Genomic DNA, 26,477 nt, shown 5'->3' on the forward strand with positions numbered 1-26,477 from the left:
AGGGCTACACAGGATGCAGAACTCCACATGGAACATGGATGGATCTCACAGGCTTACTATTGGAAAAATGTCAGGCTCAATGGTTTTATTTGTATAAACTTCAAGCATAAGCAAAACTATAGTGAGAGAAGCAAAATAATGGTTACATTTGAACTTTTTTCTGTGTTTTTACAAGGAAGACACATGAGAAAACCTTGTGGGGGATTAGATTTTTTCCATTTCTTGGTTTGAGTGGCTGGTTTCACAGATTTCTCTTTCTACATATAGATACAGAATGGATAAATAAAACTATATTGAACTGTACACTTTAAAACTGTACTTTTCACAGTAATTAAGTTATGGCTGAGTAAAAGAGTAAATAAAAGGAAATTTAAGTTCCCCAATTAAGAAGCAGTGCTTTGCAGAAACAGGAGCAGGTGCATATCCTCACACATTAGTTTATCTACTTTTCTAAAAGGAGGAATATCAGAGAATCACATTATTTTTTTTAAAGCCAGTATTATCCAGGCATTTTGAGAAAAGCAACTCAACTGATGAAGAGGCAATTTTTAAAATGTGCACCTGAAATGAGACCAGGAGCCTTTGCGCCAAGCTGTGTTCAGCCCTAAGGTTGAGTTTCCTGGCACTTGTTTAGCAGATTTTATAGCTTCCACCTCAGTGTAGAAACAAAAATAAAACTGCACATTTCCAAGAAAAACAAAAGAAATTAGTTTCTAAGTCTCCAGACTACTAAATAAAAGCATTCATAAGAACCACACACAGTGCAATGAGGTAGAATTGAAAAACAGATTCAGCCTGCCAGCATTCTGAGTATTCAATAATAGCAATGGTCACCTGGGGCGGCGGAAATAACATGGTAACGATATTTTGAGAGGTTCCTGGAATCAAAACACAGGTCAGATTTTTCCCCTTTCCTTTTGTTTTCAGGGGAAAATTAGTTATTCTCCTAGGGATCGGGGACAGTTATGTTCTCAGACTGTAATGCCAAGCATAGTCTATTTCTTTTCACGTCTACTGAAACTAGTTACAGTGAAAAATCATTTTGTGTTATTAATTTTAAGCCAAGAGTGGGAGCAAGTTTGGCTGTCTGGAAAGGGAAGAGCGCAGGGCTCAGGGGACAGATCTAGGTAAAGACAAAAGCACCTATTATTTCGTGAGTGGGGGTGAGATCTATCTGGAAGCATGAGAGTATAAAGCAGGTAGTACATTTAATGGAAGAACAGAGACATTTTGATATTTGCCCTATCATATTCAACTGTATAAATGTGATCACAAAGGATAACAGCAGTTCTCTGTAGTTTAGAATTTGATACGAATCTTTAAAGATGAAGAATTTTTAAAAAGGCATCTAGCAAAGTCAGCTACTACAGATGAATAGGGGAATACAGTGGTGGCTTTAAAGCCTTTTTGCAGTTTTGCTACTGTGCATCAAAAACCAAAATTATGGTGCAAAGTAAACTATTTGTGTGGATCCTTGATAGGACACAATGAAGACTCCTCATCTTTCACTGATGTATTCCAAGAAACTCAAGTCTCCAACACAGCCTAGGAAGACATTTCTAACGGTGGTTATTTGGGAGATGGCCAAGATGAATTTGTAAAATATCTAAACTGTAGAATTGAAAAAATAAACACAGCTGAATTCAGATATAGCTCAGGATCTAAAATCGAAAAGTATTGGCAAATTGAAACTCTTCGGGACTTGCTTTAATGAACAGAAAAATCATTTGTGATTAGCATTGCTATTCTTGGTAACCAACTCAGCATATATACATCAAATTTGATTAATCATACTGAATTTGATTAATCATACATTTTCTTATGACCTCTTACTTCACGGATACTGTGAAGATTACAAGTTCACAAATTGAGAGCTTCACTCAAGACAGATACACTTCTAATCTGTTTTAGAAGGATTTGAATTTTGCTACTGAAAAGCTGGCTTTCAAGTTTTGAAATTTCCCCCTCCCTATGCTAGGAAGTTTACGAAGTGAAAACAGGCATTGTAACTGATTTTGACTACTAATGCCACTGAAACCGTTCCATTAAGGACAAAAATTAAACTCTCAGTACAGTATCAGTTATAGTCACAGAGCCATTTAAAACTACCTAGGGTTTTCCTGGCCCTCCTGAGACAAAATCAGTTGCTCTCTATGCTTTTTTTCCCGTTTAGCAGAGCACCTATCAACCTGGATTATATTTCCTAGTGTTTGCCCCTCTACTACTAGACTGGGCTTCTGAGATGGTGCAAGTGGTAAAGAACCTGCCTGCCAATGCAGGATGCTTAAGAGATGTGGGTTTGATCCCCTGGTTGGGAAGATCCCCTGCAGTAGGGAATGGCAACCCACTCCAGATTCTTGCCTAGGAAATCCCATGGACAGAGGAGCCTGGTGGGCTACAGTCCTTGCGGTCACAAAGAGTTGGACACAACTGAACTGATTTAGCATTCATGCACTACTGTAAACTCTGTGAAGGCAAAAAGTGTATTTACACACTCTCATGGTATCACACTTTAATATACATGTATACTTTTATATTATATTAATTATATAGATTATACTAATTATGCCAACTATACTATATAGATTATATATTAATATTTTAATATATACTGAAATATGACATATAAGTAAATATAAACATATGTATACACACACACACGTGTATAACTTGTGCCATGCCATGCTAAGTCATTTCAGTTGTGTCCAACTCTGTGACCCTATGGACTGTAGCCCACTAGGCTCCTCTGTCTATGGGATTCTCTAGGCAAGAATATTTATCAACTGTAATGAATTATTCTGGGTATGAATATTCTCTCATAAGATGCTCAGTTCTCTGCCTGTAATACTTCATCTGTCTGTCTCCCTAACTAGTCACCTAACACATATTGGTTGAATGAATGCCCAAAGCCTAGCAGATCCCTGGCAAACTCAAATAAGTGGGTAGGTTAATGAATCAGTTTTCTCAAGCAGACAAAATTTACCTACTTCCTAGAGCTGACAGGGTGGGTGTTCATCAAGTTCCCAGATGATAAGAACCATTCTAAGGTGGACAAATGAACCAGACTCTATGCCTTAACACTTGTAAAACTAATGTGGGATACCTGAGCATTAGACATTCTCATCTGGGAGGTGATCAACTCTAACCACCCTATGAAAATGCTTCTAAAAAATTACGCACTCATGTTCCTTGACTGAAGAATGTACTAAGAGGGCACCTAATATCCTTTGTTAACTAGGAGAATTATAAAGAAAGCAAACAGAGAGACAGAAGAACATGGACAGGAGTCTTCAGATCAGCTGAATCTGTACCAATGGAAACAGGAGTCTGCCTTCATATCCCCCCAAGCAAATTCTAAATTGAAAAGGAAGCAGGTAAAAGAACAACATCGGGGCAAAGACTATACAAATACTTAAACTGTTTTAGCTGACAATCCATTATACAGTGCAACAAATGTGGTGTCTAAATAAATCATTATCATTACTGACCATTAAAAAGAGAGCCATCTTGTCCACTGACGGATGAGTGGATAAAGAAGTGTGGTACATATATACCAATGGAATATTCTTGTGGACACAGTGCAGGGAAGGAGAGGGTGGGATGAATGGAGAGAACAGCATGAAACATACACATTACAGTATGTAAAACAGATAGCCAGTGGGAATGTGCTGGATGACTCAAGGAGCTCAAACCAGTGCTCCATGACAACTTAAGAGGGGTGGGATGGGATGGGAGGTGGGAGGGAGATTAGAGGGAGGGGACAAATGTATATATACCTATGGCTGATTTATGCTTCCCTGGTAGCTCAGACGGTAAAGAATCCGCCTGCAATGTGGGTGACGTGGGTTCGATCCCTGGGTTGGGAAGACCCCCCTGGAGGAGGGCATGGCAACCCACTCCATGGGTTGCCTGGAGAACTCATTCTTGCCTGGAGAATCCCCATGGACAGAGGAGCCTGGTGGGCGCAAAGAGTCAGACATGACTGAGTGACTAAGCACAGCACAGCACATGGCTGATTCATGCTGATGTATGGCAGAAACCAACACAATATTGTAAAGCAATTATCCTTCAAATAAAATTTTTTTTAAGATATATATACAAAAAAGTAATTTGAAAAAGAATAGATACATGTATATATATAGCAGAATCACTTTGTTGCATACCTCAAACTAATGCAACATTGTTAATCAATTGTATTCCAATATAAAATAAAAAATTTTTAAATAAAATTAAAAAATAAAAGATACATTGAATTAAAAAAAAAGAGCCATCTCATTTGTGACTTCAACTTCAAAATCCTCCACTGTACTCAACTATAGATCACATCTGCAAGCAAGAAAGGAGCTTAACTGGATTAAGAAATAATACCCACAGGTCCACTTGAACTGGGAACAATATTTAGTAACTTTACAAAAACAACCAAAGCTTTAATTCCATATGCGGAACCATTTCTTGAGGCTTTTAATCAGCAGAACTCTGTTGAAGTGCTCTGTGTCATTAGCCTCCTGTCTAAATCAGTCACCTCCTTCCCTTTCGCAGTGCTGTTTTCCCTTGAGCATTCTGGAGTCTCTCAGCAGGGGGCTCCCCACTGGGCCAATCCCAGTCCTAGAAGCCTCCTCCTCCTGGGGGCTGCCTGGCCAGAGAGGAAACCAGTGTGCTGACCTGAGCTAATTAGAGATGATGACTGTTTCACTGCAGTCCAAATCTTGATGTTGATTGTTAATACAATTTTTCCACCCCTCGCCAAATCTCCAGTGCTCCTAAATACATGTATTTGGAAATGCACACTTGTCAGTGTGAGTATAACCATGAAGACAATAGGGTCAAAGACCTTGGGCCACCTTTATTTCTACTTTTTGACTCTGCAAACCTAAATTAGTACTGGAGTCCCCTACATGGGTTCTTAGTGTTTGTTTTCAAAAGAAGAGAAGTAGAGAAGCAGACAAGGAAAATACATAAAAGCACCCAAAGAGGAATTCCACTTGTAAACTTCTTGAGGTCTTTAATCACTCAATCCTTCCAGGTTGTCGTTCAGTTGCTCAGTCGCATCCAACTCTTTGCAACCCCATGGACTGCAGCACTCCAGGCTTCCCTGTCCTTCACTGTCTCCTGGGTTTGCCCAAACTCACATCCACTGAGTTGGTGATACCATCCAACCATCTCATCCTCTGTCTCCCCCTTCTCCTCTTGCCCTCAGTTGTTCCCAGAATCAGGGTCTTTTCCAAAGATTTGACTCTTTACATTTGGTGACCAAGGTATTGGAGTTTCAGCTTCAGCATCAGTCCTTCCAATGAATATTCAAGGCTGACTTCCTTTAGGATGGACTGGTTTGATCTCCCTGCTGTTGAAGGGACTCTCAAGAGTCTTTTCCAACACCGCAGTTTGAAAGCAACAATTCTTTGGCACTCAGCCTTCTTTATGGTCCAACTGTCATATCTGTACATGACTTCTGAAAAAACCATGGTTTCTTCCAGGACAGGCACCCAAATATTAGATCCTTAAGAAAGTCTTCCCTTGCCTCTATCATTCACAGCCCTCTTCTCCAACCATGGAGGAGTCTACTCCACCTCTGTGTCCTTCCCTAGCCCCTAAGCCTGCAGGTTCTGCATCCCTCCTTTCATTCACGTAGACAGAATACTACTCCCTTCAGAAGCCTACAGTTCACAGTTGGGCTTCTCTAAGAAGCTTTTCTTTACTACCTCTGTTTCCAAACTCAGGTCCCTTCTTCCTCCACATGCTTTATAGGGCATCTGTCTTAAGATGTTTTTTCTTTTTTATCATGTTTTGTGACTGATTCTGAATTTTCTTTTCATAGGTATTGATAATCACCTTGGCTATTTCATAACTCCACAATCCAATATAGTTTAAAAATAAGTCCTGTGTCCATTATTAGACGAATGGATAAAGAGGATATGGTGTTTGTATATATACATATAATGGAATACAATGTATGTATTATATCATGACGTGATACGATACACTGTAATATATACCATCAATATAATATCTACAATGGAATACTACTTGGTCATGAAAAAGTCATGTTGCCACTTGCAACAACATAAATAGACCTGGAGGGTGTTATGTTAAATGAAATAAGTCAGACAAAAAAATACAAACACTTTATGATATCACTTAAATGTGGCATTTAAAAAATGTTACAGACTAGTGAATATAACAAGAAAGAAGCAGACTCAGACACAGATATGAAATTAGTGGGTAAGGGACCTCAAGAAAAGGGCGTAGATTCAAACTATTATGTATTAAAAAAGCTATAAGGATATACTGTACAACACATGGTATATAGCCAATATTTTATTTATAAAGAGTATATCCTTTAAAAACTGTGAATCATTATATTGTATAGCTGTAACATATAATACTGTACAGCAACTATACTTCAATTTAAAAAACTTCTAAAGAATTAAGTTGCATGAAAATGTTATTTTAATAGGCTGAGATATCAAGTATCAGCAGTGTTAAGGTTTAACTTAGTATTTATACTGGAACTCAGGAAACACTTCTAAGTAAGTATGCCTTCCTGTCATCTTCAAGACATTATTTAGATGTTGCCCCATAATGATAGTCTTTCCTTCTAAAATTTACATAAAGTTTCTCTCTAGATATTGACAGGTGTGCTTTTTCTACATGTTGTTACTATTAAAAAATATATATTGTGTAACTGAAATAACAATGAATTTTATAATGGCTTTTAAAATGCAGTAATAAAGGAGAACTCGGGGTGCATCACAAAATCCTGAACTTACCTTCTTCTGTAGGATTAAACCCACAGATGTCACAAATACAACGAACCCACTTATTCATCTCCTCCTCGCTGTCGGCTACCAAGTAGAAAATCCGGTCAATGGTGTTGATATCAAAAATGTAGCTGTTTTCAAACTCTTTTTTGTTAAATGTCAATCCAGCATCGACTTGCTGACATAAATTTAAATCAATAATACGGATCGGCTTCTTGGCGTGATCATTTTTGTAATATTCCAAGACATCTGGGTCTCCAGTTAAACGGCCACTGCGTAACACAAACCATCTCCTCTTCCATGCCTAGGAACAAAACAAAAATATTCACCCAGTGTTAAGCTGAGAGAAGTTTTTCAGAGGCACATTTGTCAAATCAAATTTACAAGATCACTGACTAGAGAAAGTCATATACGCTGTTTTGTTTTCATAGAATAATCTACCATTCCTGCCAAGTCTACTGGTGTCTCTTCAATTAACTCAATAATGTGTATGTAGTCACACTTATTATTCTCTATCATCTGATAAAGTATAGGAAGACATTGATTGATACGAGAAGACATTTACACTGATGTACTATCAAGTCAACAAATCAAGGAAGATTTAGTTTTCATTAAATATAAAAAAGTAAATGGTGCTGGAAAAGCCAGATATCCACCTGGCAAAAGAATTAAATTAGACCCTCACCTTATATTATACAGAGATGAACTCAAAATAGATCAAAAACCTAAATGTAAGAGCTAAAACTATAAAACTCTTGGAAAAGCACATAGGGGAAAGCTTCATAATGTTAGATTTGACAATGATTACTTGAATATAGACACTAAGTGTATAAGAAAAAAAAGAAAAACAGATAAACTGAATTGAAATTTAAAACTTTTATATTTTGAAGGATATGATCAAAGGGTGAAAATGCAACTCACAGGATGGGAGAAAATACTTGCAAATCATATATCTGATAAGACATTAATGTCCAGAATATACACAGAACTCCTACAACTCAGCAGTAACAACAGAAATATAGAACTCAGTTAAAGAAAGGGCAAAGGACTTTCATATTATACCTAAAGAAGCCTAGAAATTCTTTCACTATTAACCTCTTTAACCTCAACATTGATCAAATTAAAAAAAAAACAGAATCAATTGTCTGAAAGAGTTGACTTCATCAGTTTTTAAACCCAACATCTCTGCCCAGAGACGAAATGAAGCCTTACTCTTCTGTGAGGGTCTTCCTGAGTGGGCAGTCAGACCAAAAAGAGGCCTGTTTTAGCGAGATTCAAGTTACCTACTAAGAGTCGTTCTCTGCTCGAGACTGAACATACAGGGTCAGACCACCAGGAAGTGGAAGAACTGAGAAACAGCAAGTTATGAACCCCAAGGGAATCAAATCTTCCGTGGACACTGTCCACTTTTGTCCATCTGGAGAGCATGATGGGGCACCAGTCGCATCTCAGTCCCCTAGTTCTGGAAAAGTGTAACAAGACCGAGTATGTCTCCTCCAGTGATAACATGCGGGTACTGACAGCTTTATGCTTATGGCGTGTTCAGAAATTTTCTTCAGGGCAGTATATGAGATTGGTGCTCTACCGACAGTCTACTCAGGCGTCCCAGGTGGTGCAGTAGTAAAGACTATGCCTGAGAGTACAGGAGACACGGATTCGATCCCTGGGTCAGGAAGATCCCTTGGAGAAGGAAATGGCCACCCACTACAGTATTCTTGCCTGGAAAATTCCATGGACAGAGGAGCCTGGTGAGCTACAGTCCAAATGGGGTCGCAAAGAATCAGACATGACTGAGCAACTGAGTGTATACACACAAATACACATGCGCGCACACATACAAATAGTCTAATCAGACAAAGAATGTTCATGACGTTGGTACTATAATGTAAGCCAATCCCCCTTCCCCAAATATTATTTCTGTTTCTTCATTAACATATAGATCCCTTTATTTAAAACAAGCAACAAAAGTTATAATCACTGAAAGGAATACTAGTAGTGACATGATAGGGTCTCTCTCTATATATTTTTTTTCTTTTGCAGAACTTGGCATCTGTAACACAAAAGGCATGACAGTATCCACTAAAAACTGCTTTATTTTACCCTGAAAAATACACGTAAACTGAGAGGAGGACTAACTAAATTCCACTTAAACTTCTCCAATAGATGTTTAAGTCTCAGCCTCCATAATGACCACCTTTTTAAATAAATTCTGACACGAGTTAATTTTGACTTGTAGTTCATTGATGGAGTCACAGCTGTGACAATTCTCTGAAGCAGAGAAAATGAAAATTAAGGGACTGGAGTGGTGCAAAAACCAGTTCATTTGGTGTATAATCATTTGGACAACTGTACCGATAACTGAATTAACTAGGGTGATAACTTCAGGTTTTAACATTTTAAAAGATGCTTTACATTGAATTCACCCCCCAAAATTTAGATATATTAAGGACTAAGTCAATGAAATAATCAGTCCATAAGTTATTGATTATACTATAAATGACATGCTAGGTACTTGTGTGAAGAAATGATAAGAAATTCATGATTTCTTCTCTCCAAGAATCTACTGCCTATGAAGAAAACACTCGTCACACAAGCAAATATTTGAGAATACAGCAACTCTAGTAAAATATATGCGGAACTACAGACAGAGGAGCCTGGCAGGCTACAGTTCAAGTGGTTGCAAAAGAGTTGGACCCCATGACTTAGCGACTCAATAGCAACAAATTGTCAATGGACAGGCATTCCTTCATGGAAAAACTTATGCAATCCTTTAGTAAGCAGATTAAGTAGTAAAATCACTAAGACCGAAAATATTATATCTGTACTTCTTTAATATAATCAAGATTTTTAAAAAGTATTTATTTGGCTGCACTGGGTCTTAGCTGCGGCATGCAGGATCTTTAGTTGCGGAGCACAGACTCTCTAGGGTGGCGCACAGGGTGAGTTGCATGTGGGATATTAGTTCTCTGTCCAGGAATTGAACCTGTGTCCCCTGTATTGCAAGCTGGATTCTTAACCACTGAACCACCAAGGAAGAGCCTATCATCAAGATTTTGAATTAATTTCTCAGTCTGACTGTAGCTCAGTTAAAAGCAAACAATTAGTGTCCAGAAGAAGGCAGTGTTGGAGTTCTACAGATGCTTTAGATAATACTGAAAAGTTATAAAGTGTTAAATTCACATGAATTTAGCACTGGATTCTGAATTATAAAAGTCCATTCATAAATCTATTTATTTCAAAATAAATAAATATCATCTCTTACTAAAACTCATGCCCTCATGGATACCTCCTTATCAAGCAGTAAGCTTTAAAAAGGAAGAGACAAGTAAAGAAAAAGGAAAACACAGCACTATGTCACTTATCCAGGGCCATCAAGAAATCATATCTTTTTGTAAGTGATTTCTCCAGATGGTGAAAGTTCTGTCTTTAAATACAGAAATGACTTTTTAAAACTTTAATGTGGTTGGTGCAAGGAAATCTTTCTAAAATGCCTTACTGCATAATTCATTGAACATAATTCATGCATCCCCCAGTGACTCAGACTAAACATTACAGGCATCAATTTCTATACTATACTTCAGCACAGCTCTCAGGCTGTAAGATGTATGCAGGGTTGTGTCTTATTTGCTCAGTCATGTCCAAATCTTTGCGACTCATGGACTGCAGCCCGACGGACTCCTCTGTCCATGGAATTCCCCAGGCAAGAACACTGGAGTGGGTTGCCATTCTCTTCTCCAGATCTTCCCGATCCAAAGATCGAACCTGGGTCTCCCGCAATGCAAGCAGATTCTTTACCGTCGCAGTCCCCAGGGAGGCCAGTATGCAAGGTTATCTGCCCCTCTACTAAATGCTACCATATTGTTGTGCTTGCATAGTTCATCTCTAAATTCTTAAATACAGTCATTTTCTTTTCTCTTTAGTTTACTCAGCTGTCTCTTCTCCTGCTAATCATATGATTTATAGGATGTCAAACTGTCTCCTGTCTCGGGGACTTTGCACATGCTGCTTCCTAAGTCCAGAATGTTCTTTCCTCTCTTTGCCAGGCAGACTTTGACCTTTAGGTTTCTCTTTCTTGACCACCCTCAACCCATCACTCCCCAGTGTGGAGGAGGGCATAATTTTACGGATCTCATCACTTACCTGTGTAGTGATTTTTATAATTCTGTGATCCAATTTTTCTTTGTATTTCTTTATTTAGTACCTAACTCCCCAAGCAGACTGCAAAGTCTGAGTAGACTGTGACCATGTCTATTTAATCCGCCATTACATACTCAATGCATAGCCCAGGGCCAAGTACTTAGAAATATTTATACAATAAACAGAACTCCCGTGAAGTCGTCACAATTTTCAGACTATTAGATTAGATATATGGGCCACCCTGAATAGAAAGGCATGCTTTTGAAACCTCTTCCACCTGAGAGAAGGAGCTGCAACGCCGAATGCATACATAATAAAGTACGAATGCATACAGAACAAAGTAGACACACCTGAGCTTTGCCACAACACAGGCACAAAACACCCCGGGAAAATGGCAAAAAGAGAGAACAATGCAATACGCCCCTTTGCTACAGTTCACGTGGCACTCTTGGTCATCCGGTTGACTGTAGCTGCCCCATCCAGTTCTATGTTTCCCTCTTGAAATGATACTGTTAACATGTAAAAGGCCCTTGGAAACTAAAATAAACAGCCAAGAAATGAGCAGCAGTGAATCGCGGGGCACCGGGCAGACGGCTAGCGATTACAGAGGCTGAGAAGACATTATCTAAGAGATGAACCCTTGCAGCAGGAAATTACAACATGAAAACACAGAATTTAGCCAAGCAGCACCTGCCACTTATTTATTTATTTTTAACACGGTCCAAATGTGAATGTTTGTCTCAGTCACAAAATGAGTCACTCTCATTGAATCTGGCACAGATTAAACTGGAAAACAAAAGCAATTACATAAACTACACACTTTAATAAGGCAGATACAAAGGTTCTCTGGATTAGGGTACAAAGCACAATTTAGCCACAGAATAAAGCTTGATGCTCAACAAGAGAACTGACATCAGCACCCTTGCTAATCACAGCACAAAAGCTTCTCTATGTTTTGTCTGAGCACAAAATGGGTCCACATAAATCAGTCTTTGTTATCTGAAAATATCTGGGATTCTTAAAGTTTGCCCTATTTTTATCCTTGCTGCCTTGGTAGCCCCGGAGAAAGCTGTACATTGCCTTACCAATTCTACACTGCAGAAACGGACAAAAAAGGACACGTTTTTTTAGGAAACACTCGAAGCCATTTTAAACAAAATATATGTGAAACATCATTTCACCCACTGGCTAACAAGCAGATGTGGTTGAGAGAGCTATGCAAACATTTATTTTGTTATCATTTCCTACCTGCAACAGTCAGTTCAACCTGAAGTTGAATAAATGATGTGTTAAAATAAGATTGCATCAGCAGGTCTGCATTTTGAAGCATAATAGTCTGATGACAGTGTCCCATCTCAGGGTTTCAAGATTAAATTTGGCTACTATATGAAAATCAAAAGAGAACAGCACAGAGAGTGCACAGATCCCAATGGACATATAGTTACATCAGACGGTGAAACTAAGTATCTACAATGCTTAGAATGTTTGCATTGCTTTTACCTATCCCCTATATTCGGTAACTGCCTGCAGGATAAGCCAAACTCTCTCTGGCAAGTACCTACGGGGCTCTCCTAGCTTTTGCTATCTCTCCAGCTCCACTTTTTGCGGCTCTGCCTTTCAACTGCACTGGAAATACATGCAGGTCCCTTAACACTCTACTTCTGCACTGCCTCTGGCCTTGATACATTCTGGCCCTTAGCACATAATCCATTCCCAGATTTAACGCAGACTTTGGGAAACCACCCCTGAATGGCCCCTTCCAAGCTCTCCATTTCCCCCCTCATTTCCAGTTACTGAGTTTGACATCCCTACAAGTGAGCTTCTTGAGGACTGGACCCATGTCCCAGCGAGGTGCTCAGGCAATGCTGAATATGTCAAAGGAGACACGGATAAAAATATGGAAGTTCTCACACTCTCTATGCATTATAGGGATACTGCTGCTGCTAAGTTGCTTCAGTCGTGTCTGACTCTGTGGGACCCCATAGATGGCAGCCTGCAATCTTCCCAGCCCATTTGCAACTGGGCTGAGAAGAATTATTCAGGAAAGACAGATGTGCATAAACCATAAATTAATCTGTTTCAAAACTCTACAGCTATGAGAGGTTTTCTTTTTTTTTTTGCCACACCAGGCAGCATGTGGGATCTTAGTTCCCTGACCAGGGATCGAACCAACAGCTTCTGCATTGGAAGTGTAAAGTCTTAACCACTGCACCAAAAGTGAAGTCTCAGCATAGGGCATTTAAAATGCTCACCAGGTGATTCAAATGTGCTCAGACAGAATTAGGCTGGTTTTCAAAAGAGAATTAAGCAAACAAACGAGTATAGAGGTTCTTTTAAGATTTTATCTAATTCCTTCTCTTCTCAAGCCTTCTACTGCCACCAAAGCAGTTTATCCGTTCTCTCCTCATTTTTGTCCACAGTATTTACCCCACTGGAGAGTATATTTGAACTCCTTTCTACTATTGGAAACCTAACCATTCTTCAAAGTTCTGTTCAAATCTTTCCCTTGTCTTGCCACACCTGCTCTCAGGAGTCTTGGCCAAAGTCTTCTGCATGGCTATGGACAGCTTAGAACCATCTGTTACTTTGTCATTTTCACTGGTGGCTCAGATGATAAAGAATCCGCCTGCAATGCAGGAGACCTGAGTTCGATCTCTGGGTCAGAAAGATCCTCCAAAGCAGGAAATGGCAACCCATTCCAGTATGCTTGCCTGGAGAGTCCCGTGGACACAGGAGCCTGGTGGGCTACAGTTATTTTTCTATGTACATTTCCAAATGTTCCAAATACTCATGAATTATTTTCCCAGCCTGACATCCAGTTCTTTGAAAGCTGAGACCATCCCTTAAATTTTTTTGTGTCTGCTGCGGAGAGCCAGTGAACTTAAATCAAAAGACCTCAGTGAGAGAAAAAAAGAAGGCCACTGTTGTTATCAGGGTAGCCCAACCTCCCTTCACGGGTCGGTGTACCAAACCATATTTATTATACTTACCCTCCCTGCCTCTCCAGCCAACACACACATTTTGCTGTTTTCAGTCTAACACATCCTCTTTCTCTCACCCAACGACCCTACTCTGCCTTTAAGAGTTAGCTTAAGACCTCTTCTTTGCAGCTTTCCTCAGCTTGCTCTAAGTTAAGGCACCTAACCGACTTGCTCCCACTTTTCTGAGCTCCCAGCACACAGGTCCTAGGTAGTGTGTTCCCTTCAGGTGGTTCAGAAAGACCTCTAATGACTCCATCCAGGTCTACAGGTCATAGCTGCTGAATCCTCAACTTGACCTTGACTGGACAAGCTGAAGAATAGCACTTTCTATATTCTTGAGTCAACCGCCCTTCCATCACGAAACATCACCACTGTAATTTTACTAACCCGCTATTATCCTAGGAAATTGGTGGAAAAAAAGAGTGGAACTTTCTTATTCTGAAATCTCTTAAAAGGTATTTCACGACTGAAATTTAAGGAAAGAAGGTCACAACTGTGAATTCAAAACTTATGTATAATCTTAGACATCTGTAAAATGTTAACAAAGATAGGTGTTTCACTAAATGAAAATGCTATTTTTCAATAAGGGAGGTTTTAATCTAAAGTTCACCAGCAGGATAATGGTTAAATAAATTTTGAGATACAGATACAATAATAAACTGATGCAAAACATTTTAAAAGTGAGACAAATCTGTATATGTGAAAAATGCATGCATGCTCAGTTGCTAAGTTTTGTCCAACTCTCATGACCCCACGGATGTAGCCCTTCAGGCTCCTCTGTCCATGGGATTTTTCAGGCAAGAATACTGGAGTGGGCTGCCATTTCCTTTTCTAGAGGATCTTTCCAACCCAGGGATCAAACCTACGTCTCTTGCAGGCAAATTCTTTATCACTGAGCCACCTGGGAAGCATATATATAAAAAATACTCACAAGATAATTGTTTAACTTAAAAAAAAATAAGCTACAGAACTGTATGATTCCACTTTGTCTGAAATGATTGTGTGTATGTATAAACTATGTTTAGAGAGCAGGTCTGGAAAGAGACACACTGGAAGTGTTAACTGCGGTCATTCCAGGAATAGGGTTGGGAGGGTCAGACCAGTTTCATATTTTTATTTTATATGATTTTGTGTCCGATTTTTTTCAAGGACTTTCCACTCAATACTGTTATAATTTTTAAAATATTACATGTTTTAAAAGCTTATGCTTCAAAATGTTCTAAAAAAGGATGCCTATTAATTAATATTTTTAAAGTCTAAGAATGATGTATGTAAGACAAAAGAGCTTACATCTGTATGGAAATGCATATTCCTCTGCATATTCTGCAGCTAGTGAATAAATTTAGCCTTTCTTTTAAATATAGAATTCCAGGATACATCTGGAGAGACTGAGTCCTAGTCAGGAAACAGCTTAGACAAAGTATTAACTACTTTGTTTTAAAAACTGGAATTTAGAGGGTTAAAAAAAAAAAAAAAAAGGAAAGTCGGAAGCATTTAAAATAGAGAAACAAATTTCTTCTCCCTAAGTCTGGTGGTCTTAATATTCTTACGATTTTAATTTATTTGAAAAACCATGTCTGTAAATGGTCATATACTTAGATATTTAAATATCTAAAATAAGCACTTTGGGAATTACTTTTCCTATTGAAAACATTAACTTTCCATAATAATAATACAACTAGGCTAAATAAAATAAAGAAAAACAAATTAGCCAAGAAGCAGGGACAAAAGAACACCATTTGCTTTAAAATACTTGAGTTGTTTTCCAGGAAGCACCATCTTTTCTCACAGAGCAAAATAAGGAAAAAACAGGCTCAGTGGAAGTTTCCACTCCATTGGCTCTGTCATTAAGATCATCTGTTCCAAACACACACAAGCCTAAAATTTCCTGTTTTCAAACTATTGTCACCATCTTCTAGCCTAGTGTTATCTGTGCTAACTTTAGCTTAGTAATATAAACAAAAGAATACACCAAAAATAATGCAAGACAATGCCTAGAGGTAGGCTCGCAACTGTGCCACAAACTTCTTAAATAGGGGTTTATATACAGTGTCTGGACAAAAACAAATTAGCTAGACGTAAAGCAGTTTCATAATAGCAAACCTAACAAAAATAATAAAAATCATATAGAACTCAAACACTACGGTAGCTGGAAAGAAATTTCAGGGAATTTTAAATGATTAATGAAAGTGCATCTCACTTACTTGTTGACATCATTGCTAAACTGATGCCTACCTCAAAACTCTGGTGGAAGCCCTCCATCAAAGGAATAAACAAAACAGCAATGACCAAAACTCCCTGATATTTTATAAACACAATCTAGTTCTTACACCTTTTGGGATCATTAGACCACTCTGCGAATCTTATAAAAGCAATAGGACCTTTTCTTTAAAAAATGCACATAAATAATATCGCACAGTGTCAGGGGTTCACAGGACCCCTGGGCCACGTGATAAGAATGCTTGAAATAGGACTTCCCTTTAATACTTCTTACTACAAAGAGGAGTTTGATATGAGACTTTGGACCCCAACTAGGCACATTCATTTGTAAAATTTCACAGGAAGGTAGGTTACCTCTCAATACAGCATGGTGGGGCAGGTTGAATATATATGTTTACTTGTGAATACCAGTCCATCTCTCATATTTCCAAGTGTATGGGCTATGGGACACACTAACTCTGGGTTTCCGAGGCTTCCTCATCCTGACGAGGAGGAGGCTAAGAGGCAAGAAGAGACTGGCTAACAGCGGATGCAAGGTAAGCTTGCAACGTCCTGTGTGGCTGGATGAAGGCTTGAACCTGTACTGGAAAGAAAGACCACCTGCCTTGGGTTTCATTCATCTCACCCTCTTCCTGTGACCAAGCACGCTAAGAGTGTGCTCACATCAGGGTGTGATCACAGGATGGTGGGGTCAGGGAGTCCACCTCGACTTCAGGAGTCAGCCTTCAGCCTGCCTTTGGCCTAGACGAAAGGTATTTGGGAGTCCTATGCCACCAGGTTGGGTGGAGATTTAGAACGGCAGCTGTAGTTACTCACAGAGCAAGTGTGTCTTTTGTATATCTCCCTAAGAACCCATGGAAGCAGAGGCAGCACAAATGTCCAGACAGATTCCTCCCAATTCAGCTGAAAACAGCAGAAGTACCATAAAGGGCTGTGAGTTTCAAACACGTCCAGAGTCACCAAACCATTCGTTTCATCTCTAAGCATCTCACTAAAGGCAATAATGCAAAACACAGCTAAATACATAGGGCATCCAAGCACTCAGTACAATGTTGGTTATATCAGCAAATATTTGAAACAATCTAAATATGCAACAATAGGTAGGGTAACCAACCATCCCAGTTTCCCCAGGACCATCCCTATTTTTACAAGTCAAAATTCCACATCCCGGGAAACTCCTCAGTCCTAAGCAAACCAGGAAGCAAACTGGGGACAGTAGGAAATTGAAGAAATAAATTAAGATACGTTTCTATGGAGTCTGACACAGTCATTAAAATGATGCCTTTGAATGGCATTTTAAAGATCCCCCTCCCCCATGGTTTGAAAAATTTCCAAACACCTTGAGAGGGCTTGGCCAGGAACTAATCTTTTCCATTTTGGAGTAGTTGGAATCTGCTGTGAAGGGAAACTGCAACTCCTTCCTGTCTATCAATACCGTCTCTGGCTCTGTCACCTGCTCCAGGTAAAGCTGACTGCTCCAGGGTTATCCAGAGCACCTGTGCAAATTTCTATTCGCGTACGCTTCTCCTGACTGCCGTGAAGTCCTTTGAACAGCTGTTTCCTACCCAAGATCTTGTTTCATTTCTCTTCCATCTAAGTGCTTAGCAGAGCGCACAGTAGGCAAGGATGTGGTGCCTTAAAAGACAAGTGTGACAAGGGTTACAAAATCAGTGTCTCCTGGTCACCCTGAAGATGCTGTCTCTGCTCTTTACGAACCCAGTCTCTGTGAAAATTAATGCTATGCCAAACCAACAGTGGGTCTTACTGCTGTAAGAGTTCAGCCACAAATCCTGTCAAATCTCCTCCTCTGCAAGGTTCAGTCAACAAAAAGTGAAACTACTTAATCAAGATTAAGTCAATGTGAAACCATATGGAACCATGCCAGTGTGCTGCAGTCCAGGAACCACAACTTCTGACAAGTCCCTACAGTACTGAGACGTCTACGTATTTTAGTTATAAAACATTTATGTTAGTGTATTCAATTATATATACAACTAATTCTCCTACATGTTCAACTTTGGGGTGTGTGTGCGTAATGACATCCCTGTCTCTGAGGGCAGGATGTAATATCATTAGAAGAATAAAGGCAACAAGCCATGTACCATGAAGAAGTACAGTAAAAATGGACATGTTTAAGTGAAGAATAAGATGTGAGAACTTTAAATTTTGTTTTTTCAGTGGTAGGTAGGAAATTGATATCACATCTGAAAGTCACCATATTTTCTAGCACAGATACAAATTCTAACTGCAGTTTTAGAGCAATGCTGTCCAACAGAACTTTCTGCCGTGAAGAAAATGGCTATGTTGACCGTCACAGCAGCTACTAGTCACATGCAGCTACAGAGAACTTAAAACGAGTCTGGTGCAACTCAGGAGTGGATTTTCCAGTTCATTGAATTTAGCCACACGAGTGTAGCTGCTGTCATGGGATGGTGCTGCTTTAAAGTCTATTTCTTCGACTTGAGCAAGAGGCAATACCAGTTGCTAAAGAGGCTGCAGTTCTAAATAAGAAAACCCACAATGAATGTTTAAAATTGTGAAATGTTACTGTAGGCTGCTGTGCCTGAGATGCTAACAATTATGTGAATATGTTTCCTGATTTTACTGGGCCCCACAAATGCATGTCCCCTGCGTTGTTTTTGTTAATATTATTCTTGGGAAAAGAACATGCTTGCTTAAATAGTGACTTTAAAAAAATATATAACATTAATAACACTTTGAAATTAAAAAAAAAAATTATCTTCCATAGGCCCAACAAAGTGTCTAAACTCTTTCTTGTTTAGCTGTTCAATTCAAAATTAATAATTAATTCTGGAAAAAAGCTAGCATTTTTAGTTTCCAGCAAAACATACAAAAACATTCTCCTTTTCTCCCCTGCTTTGTACTGAACATTCACAATTCACGATAAAGTAAAACACTGCTATTTGGATGACAGTTCAGAAACAACACTTTCACATTAAGAAGTAGAGGAGAAGCATAAAGTGGTACAAAACAAAATTCCAATTTCCATAATTACATTTATCTTGAATGAGCCAGAATAATGCTTTGTGTAATTTTCTTCTTAACATGAAACTCAATCTAAAGCTTCTGGAACAAAAGATATGTGGCAATGAAAGGCTTCCTTGGAAAGACATACTTCCAAAGAGATGAATTATGCATTCTGGAGTCATTGACTATGAAGCACATTAAGTTTAAGAGGCAAGGGAGAAGAACCTCACCCAAAGAGAAGTAAGCACAAAGCCAAACAGGAGGCAAAAATTACTCCACAGATAATGAATGAAGGGGATCTTGGATGGGACTGTAGAGGACTGAGCTCGAGGGCTGACAGTGATGCTCTCCCCCCGCCTCCCTGCAGTGATAGAGGGGAGCACTATCCTTTGGCAAGACATGACTCTTTTGGGGGGAAAACACTGTTTCATTCACATGACATCCAGATAGTCATCTCACCCTGTAAGAAAAGCTGTTGATCATTTACCTCTCTTTTTCAACTAATCAGCACCATCTTGTCCATTCTATGATGTCTTGACCCTCAAAAGAGCCCAGCTTTCTTTTTTTCTGTCAACTTTCCATCTCCCTCTATACCACCCAAGTCTTAAAACCTTTGACAAAAAGGAAGTAAAAAGGGAAAGACTAGAGATCTCTTCAAGAAAATTAGAGATACCAAGGGAACATTTCATGCAAAGATGGGCTCCATAAAGGACAGAAATGGTATGGACCTAACAGAAGCAGAAGATATTAAGAAGAGGTAGCAAGAATACACAGAAGAACTATACAAAAAAAGATCTTCACGACCCAGATAATCACAATGGTGTGATCACTCACCTAGAGCCAGACATCCTGGAATGTGAAGTCAAGTGGGCCTTAGAAAGCATCACCACGAACAAAGCTAGTGGAGGTGGTGGAATTTCAGTTGAGCTGTTTCAAATTCTGAAAGATGATGCTGTGAAAGTGCTGCACTCAATATGACAGCAAATTTGGAAAACTCAGCAGTGGCCACAGGACTGGAAAATGTCAGTTTTCATTCCAATCCAAAAGAAAGGCAATGCCAAAGAATGCTCAAACTGCCGTATAATTGTACTCATCTCACATGCTAGCAGGTAATGCTCAAAACTCTCCAAGCTAGGCTTCAACAGTACTTGAACTGAGAACTTCCAAATGTTCAAGCTGGATTTTAAAAAGGCAGAGGAACCAGAGATCAAATTGCCACCATCCACTGGATCATCGAAAAAGCAAAACAGTTCCAGAAAAACATCTACTTCTGCTTTATTGACTATGCCAAAGCCTTTATTGATCACAACAAACTGTGGAAAATTCTGAAAGAGAAGGGAATACCAGACCACCTGACCTGCCTCCTGAGAAATCTGTATGCAGGTCAAGAACCAAGTTAGAACTGGATATGGAACAACAGACTGGTTCCAAATCAGGAAAGGAGTATGCCAAGGCTGTATACTGTCACCCTGCTTATTTAACTCATATGCAGAGTACATCATGAGAAACGCTGGACGGGGTGAAGCACAAGCTGGAATCAAGATTGCCGGGAGAAATATCAATAACCAGAGATATGCAGATGACACCACCCTAATGGCAGAAAGTGAAGAAGAACTAAAGAGCCTCTTGATGAAAGTGAAAGAGGAGAGGGAAAAAGTTGGCTTAAAACTCAACATTCAGAAAACTAAGATCATGGCATCTGGTCCCAACACTTCATGGCAAATAGATGGGGAAACAGTGGAAACAGTATCAGACTTTATTTTTGGGGGCTCCAAAATCACTGCAGATGGTGACTGCAGCCATGAAATTAAAACGGTCTGGCTCCTTGGAAGAAAAGTTATGACCAACCTAGATAGCATATTAAAAAGCAGAGACATTACTTTCCCAACAAAGGTCCATCTAGTCAAAGCTATGGTTTTTCCAGTAGTCATGTATGGATATAAGAGTTGGACTATAAAGAAAGCTGAGTGCTGAAGAATTGATGCTTTTGAACTGTCGTGTTGGGGAAGACTCTTGAGAGTCCATTGGACAGCAAGGAGATCCAACCAGTCCAGTCCTGGGTGTTCATTGGTAGGACTGATGCTGAAGCTGAAACTCTAATACTTTGTCTAGCTGATGCGAAGAACTGACTCATTGGAAAAGACCCTGATGCTGGGAAAGATTGAGGGTGGGAGGAGAAGGGGATGACAGCGGATAAGATGGTTGGATGGCATTACTGACTCAATGGACATGAGTTTGAGTAAACTCCAGGAATTGGTGATGGACAGGGAGGCTTGGCGTGCTGCAGTCCTTGGGGTCGCAGAGTTGGACACGACTGAACGACTGAGAACAGCGACGGGAAGGATTCACATGTACATGATTTTGTGCTGAGGACTGGGAGAGAAGAGCTGGGGGAAAGAGAAAAAGACCAGCTATTTCTGCTAGTCCCATTTGGCAGGACCCAACTCATCCTGAACTCCAAGAAAAACTGTTACTGAAGCTATACAGTTCATAAAAGCTTAACAAAAAGAGCATATGTAAATAATACATATAGACATATCACATGCAGTTGACACAAGATAAGTTATATACTTCTCTGCTTTAAATATGTTAGAAACCCAAGACAATCAGTCATTCACAAAGTGCTGGCATCTGAGGTAACAGACGATAACTGACTGCGTCTGACTTGCCAACTTGGAAGTTCACTAAAGTCTGCAGAAGCTAAAAATAGCCACACAAACATGTTTACAACATTGTGAAAATACAGGATCCACACTGTTTTCTAAATATAAACCTTGAGTTCGAAGCACAGGGATTGGCTCTGGGTTTTCAGAGACGTCACTGGGACATCCCACACTCTGCCACAGAAATCCACATTTCAGGCTTTTACTTTAAATATATAATTGGTGGTATTTAACTAGAGTGAAGGTGGAGTAGATCTGGAAGGGAGAGGACAAGCAGGGGAAAAAAAAAAAATGGTATCGCTTCCTCCATTTAATTAGAGGTCTTCAGAAGACCACAAACCCCCAACTCCTTGTGGTGGGATCAGCCTGTCATGAAACTCTACAAGAGGATATCCTGTCTATATTTTTCCACCCAGTATATCCATTCTCCGATCTAGTCCCTGCCCTGTTCCTAAGACTGTAGGTGCTACTGAAGTAGATACATGTAGACAGGAAGTCAGATGGAATATGTACATATGTGTAAAAGCCCCTGCACCCCACTTGGTCCACGCGTAGTGTAGGCATATTAAGGCAACAATTCTTTGGCTGCGCTACATGGCTTGTGGGATCTTATTAATAGTTCCCCGACCAGGGATCGAACTTGTGTCCTTGGCAGTGGAAGCAGAGTCCTAACCACTGGACCGCCAGGAAATTCCCACAGGCAATAGTTCTAACTCTTGTCCTGTTCGTAAAAAGTGAAATCATTCTGGCTCAAACACAGTGGGACATTTCTAGCTAAAACCCTCAATGCTTTATCAACTGGGATTGCTGGTAGGAGGGGAAGGGTGCGCTAAGACGATAAAACATTCAAAGGAGTATGTTCTTAGTGTAGGAAAAAATATTCAGTCTAAGTTATGCAAAATTATTTTTTGTTCTTAATTGCTGGATAGAATTTGTTTAGATTTTATCCTCTGCATTTAATTCTAAAAAATCAGCTCTTAAAGAAATAAGAAAAAGAAAAACCTATAGCAGCAGACTTAGCCCTATACCAGTATACTATAGACTTCAAATGAGGAATCCACATTTCTGGAGGCTATCCAAGATCCAAAAGAAGTGTTCTTCAGAACAAAACTGTGTAAGTTGTACAAGGCACTTTTTTAACAAAATAAACTACAATCAACAACAAATTCAACTGGAAAACTGGAGGAAATTATATACAATCCTACCACCATCAAAAATACATGTTTCCATATGTTCATCTAATTTTTATCCATGTATATACATACTTTCAAAGTAGCTAACTTTTTTTCTAAAATAATTGGGAGGATAATTGCTTTACAATGCTGTATTGGTTTTTGCTGTACGAAAGCGTGAATGCGCTGTAAGCATGCATATATCCCCTCCCTCTTGTGCCTCCCCACCACCACTATACCCCTCTGGGTCATCACAGAGCACCAAGCTGAGGTCCCTGTGCTACACAGTAGCTTCTCAAGAGCCATGTATTCTACACACGGTAGTGTATATGTGTCAATGCGAAGCAGCTAACTTTTACAATACAGATGATGTGTTTCTGGTTTCCTGAGCCACACTTCTAGCTTTCAGAAGCTTAAAATTCTTGGGTTTAAATTTTAATTCAATAATATTTCACTAATATTCACTAATAGTCATTAATTTTTCCAGGTATTGCTTATCAGGCTAGAATTTACAGAAATAAAGGTGAAGTCCTCACTGAAATGCTTTCTGAAACCCGATAAAGAAAACACACTTAAGGACTATAAAAACACAGGACATTTATTAACCATGGGCTTCCTTAGCACAGAATCCCAGATAGACTCTAGCAATGAAGACATTTAATTACTCAAAGGATGTCCTGCTGGGCCTTGTCCAATTTTGTACAGTATGCAGTTAATGCTCTAAGCACATAATGGTGAAAACAAACATGTATTATCTTCTCGAAAGAAATGGCAGCATTTGTTTACCAATAATGGCAATCTCATTCTGTAGAGAATGATTTGTTAAATCTAACAGAAAAAGAATTTATTCCAGAAAAAAAGACTTTTTGGTATTTCAACTTAACATTAGGCATTGTAAACTGAAGATATTCTCAGAATAAATGTTTATACCTTAAGATTAAAAGATTAGGTGACCTTTACACTATCTACAATGAACAGAGGATAGCTTGGTCCAAAACAGAGGCGAAACCAATTATCTCTGGGCTTCCCTGGTGGCTCAGTGGTAAAGAATCCACCCGCCAATGCAGGGGACCCAGGGTTTGAGCCCTGGGTGGAGAGGTCTCCTGGAGAGGGAAATGGTGGCCTGCTGCAGTATTCTTGCCTGGAGAATCCCACGGACAGAGGAGCTTGGTGGCCTAGAGTCTACGGGGTCGCAAAGCGTCGGACACGACTTAGCCACTAAACAACAACAACAAAAGTTATCTCTAGTTAAAATCTGACTAGCTTTAAAAAAAGAAAATAAAATCAAAAGCACCGGTTCTATATCTTGTTCAATAACTGACCATGCAAAGACAAATTAACGAGGTTTTCATTTAAAGATTAATATTCTGTAACCCTAGGCTGGCAGAGGTTAATGAGTTTCAGGTAACTACCTCTAATTCTTGGTGGAGCAAAGACAAAGAAAGAAAAAAACAAAAACAAGACCTTTAGCTAGTCTCCTAGACCTGTCACTGAGGTCCCCACACCAACCCCATATGGCTTTCTAATCTTTAGGAGCAGTTGGGAAAGAATAATCAGAAATAAAAACTACCCAGCATTGTAGTCATCACATATTCCTTGCGGGGAGGAGGACAATTCCTTGCAGAGGTCAGGGGGCAGGGGTGTGAGGTACAAACTACTGGCTGTAAAACAGGCTACCAGGATGTACTGTACAACATGGGGAATATAATCAATACTTTATAACAACTGAAAATGAAGTATCATCTTTAAAAATTTTATTAAAAAATTAGAATTGAAAGCAAAAAAAAGAGAAGAATCCCTTCTTTGTCCTCTCAGCTTAGTCCTTTCACCAGATGGCTTAGGGAGCAATTGTACATAAACACTTGTTATGTGCAGCCTCCCAAGAACTCACTCTTCACTGCTCTAGTCTCAAAACCTAACCCACACAATGCTTGACCAAAGTAGGAACCCAATGAGTGGTTATCGAGTGAATGAATGAAGAAGAGTATTCATGGATAAGGTGAACCTCACAGGGACCATCCTTATGGTCATCCATAAATAATAATCAGTGGTTTGAGGTTCGATGCCAGAAACATGCGAGAAAAGCCAAAGAAATATACTGTGATAATGAATTAACTGAGAAACTATCACTAAGCCTGAATAAGCATTTACACTTTAAATATATAGTTATAAGCATGATATAGATGCTATTACGTGAAATACACAAAATGCAAAGACCTTCCCCTAAGGTATCCAGAAAGTGTAGCAAACACAGGCCATAGCATTGTAGCACAGGCAATGCCCTGAATAGGTTTCCTTTGTATTCCATTCTGTTGTCTGCCCCCTAGTGGAGTCCTCGTGAGCAGAGAAAACGTAAGAAAGGCAGGCACTACAGAAATCAGCAAAACCCAAAACAGAACAGAACAAAGTGCAAGGCACAACAAGCTTACTTTGGACTTCTACGAATCAGTTACTCAAGGACAGAAAGCTAACTTCTAAATTCCTATTCAAGACTTTTGCTCCAAAGACAAAACTCTTGTACCAACTTCGGTAGGTTCACTATTTCCTTATGCACCTTTGGACCTTTCATCATTACCTTTTAAGGAAAAGTTGGCACCTCTAGATTGTATCCAGGTGGCATATGGGTTTCTGGATCTTTAAAAAGACAATTTACTAACTGCTAGTTTCTAGGTTCACGTGGTCAGCCTGCTTTAATCTCAGGTGTTTTTCAGGTGTCTTTGACACGAGTGGCTAAAGCAGAATCACTTCCACAAAGATGCCTCTGGCAAGCTCTGTATTCATTTCACTGCACTTCAAATCGAGGGACAGGTAAAGTGAAACAGAGACGCTGAACAGCGATGGCAGACGTGGCTGAGTGACTCCTCCCAGAAAGCAGGCTTATCTCCATGGGGATCTTTCTGTCTGGAGAGGGGTGTGGGTTTTGTCTATGATCTCATCTGCTGCAGCAGCCGACTCGCCTCCAAACCGGCGGCCCATTTTATACCCGAGTTTCGCACTAACATGTACAGTTCTTTAAATATGTAAGATGACAGACACTGCTACTGACTTACATAAACAACGAGTCACGTGACCCCCTCCGCTCCCTATGACTGGTGACACACCTCTGGCAAGCCAACCGGCCAGGGTTATACAAACTTCACTAACCGAACAAAACATCCAAAAATCACTCCTGAAGGGAGATACAAGTCTTAAGTGTTTTGGGGCTTCAGTGACCCAGTGGTTCCACTTCTTAACTTCTGAAAGAATCAAAATGCTAAATAACTTATGATTATTTTAAATAAAATGATCTCCAGAGATGTGATACTAGATTTTCTCCCGTATGTAAGTACTTGCACATTAAAAACTCCTGCACTGGTAAGATCTGTCTCCCAGAGTTGTATGAAACAATCAAATAAGAGGACCCATACCAAAAAACATTCAGAGATGAACAAACGGACTAAAATAAACAGTTCCCTTAATTATCATATTTACCGCCCTTTGTAGAAGTGCATTAGTATGACAGTTCTGGCAGGTTCTAAAAACAGTTCATTTCCAGTGATTTATGACTATATCTTATAT

At 39.5% G+C, this 26,477-nt stretch overlaps 1 protein-coding gene across 2 annotated transcripts in view; it reads right to left on the reverse strand.

Moving 5' to 3' along the window:
* GAB1 (GRB2 associated binding protein 1) overlaps positions 1-26,477 on the reverse strand; it is a 125,260-nt gene that overhangs the window by 30,081 nt on the left and 68,702 nt on the right. For both annotated transcript variants that reach the window (XM_068989896.1, XM_068989895.1), the window contains exon 2: positions 6,768-7,062. In XM_068989896.1, coding sequence (XP_068845997.1) covers positions 6,768-7,062 — 295 coding nt within the window. The remainder of the gene's footprint in view (positions 1-6,767; positions 7,063-26,477) is intronic.

This window comes from Capricornis sumatraensis, chromosome 17 (assembly GCF_032405125.1).
Source record: "Capricornis sumatraensis isolate serow.1 chromosome 17, serow.2, whole genome shotgun sequence".
NCBI lineage: Eukaryota > Metazoa > Chordata > Mammalia > Artiodactyla > Bovidae > Capricornis > Capricornis sumatraensis.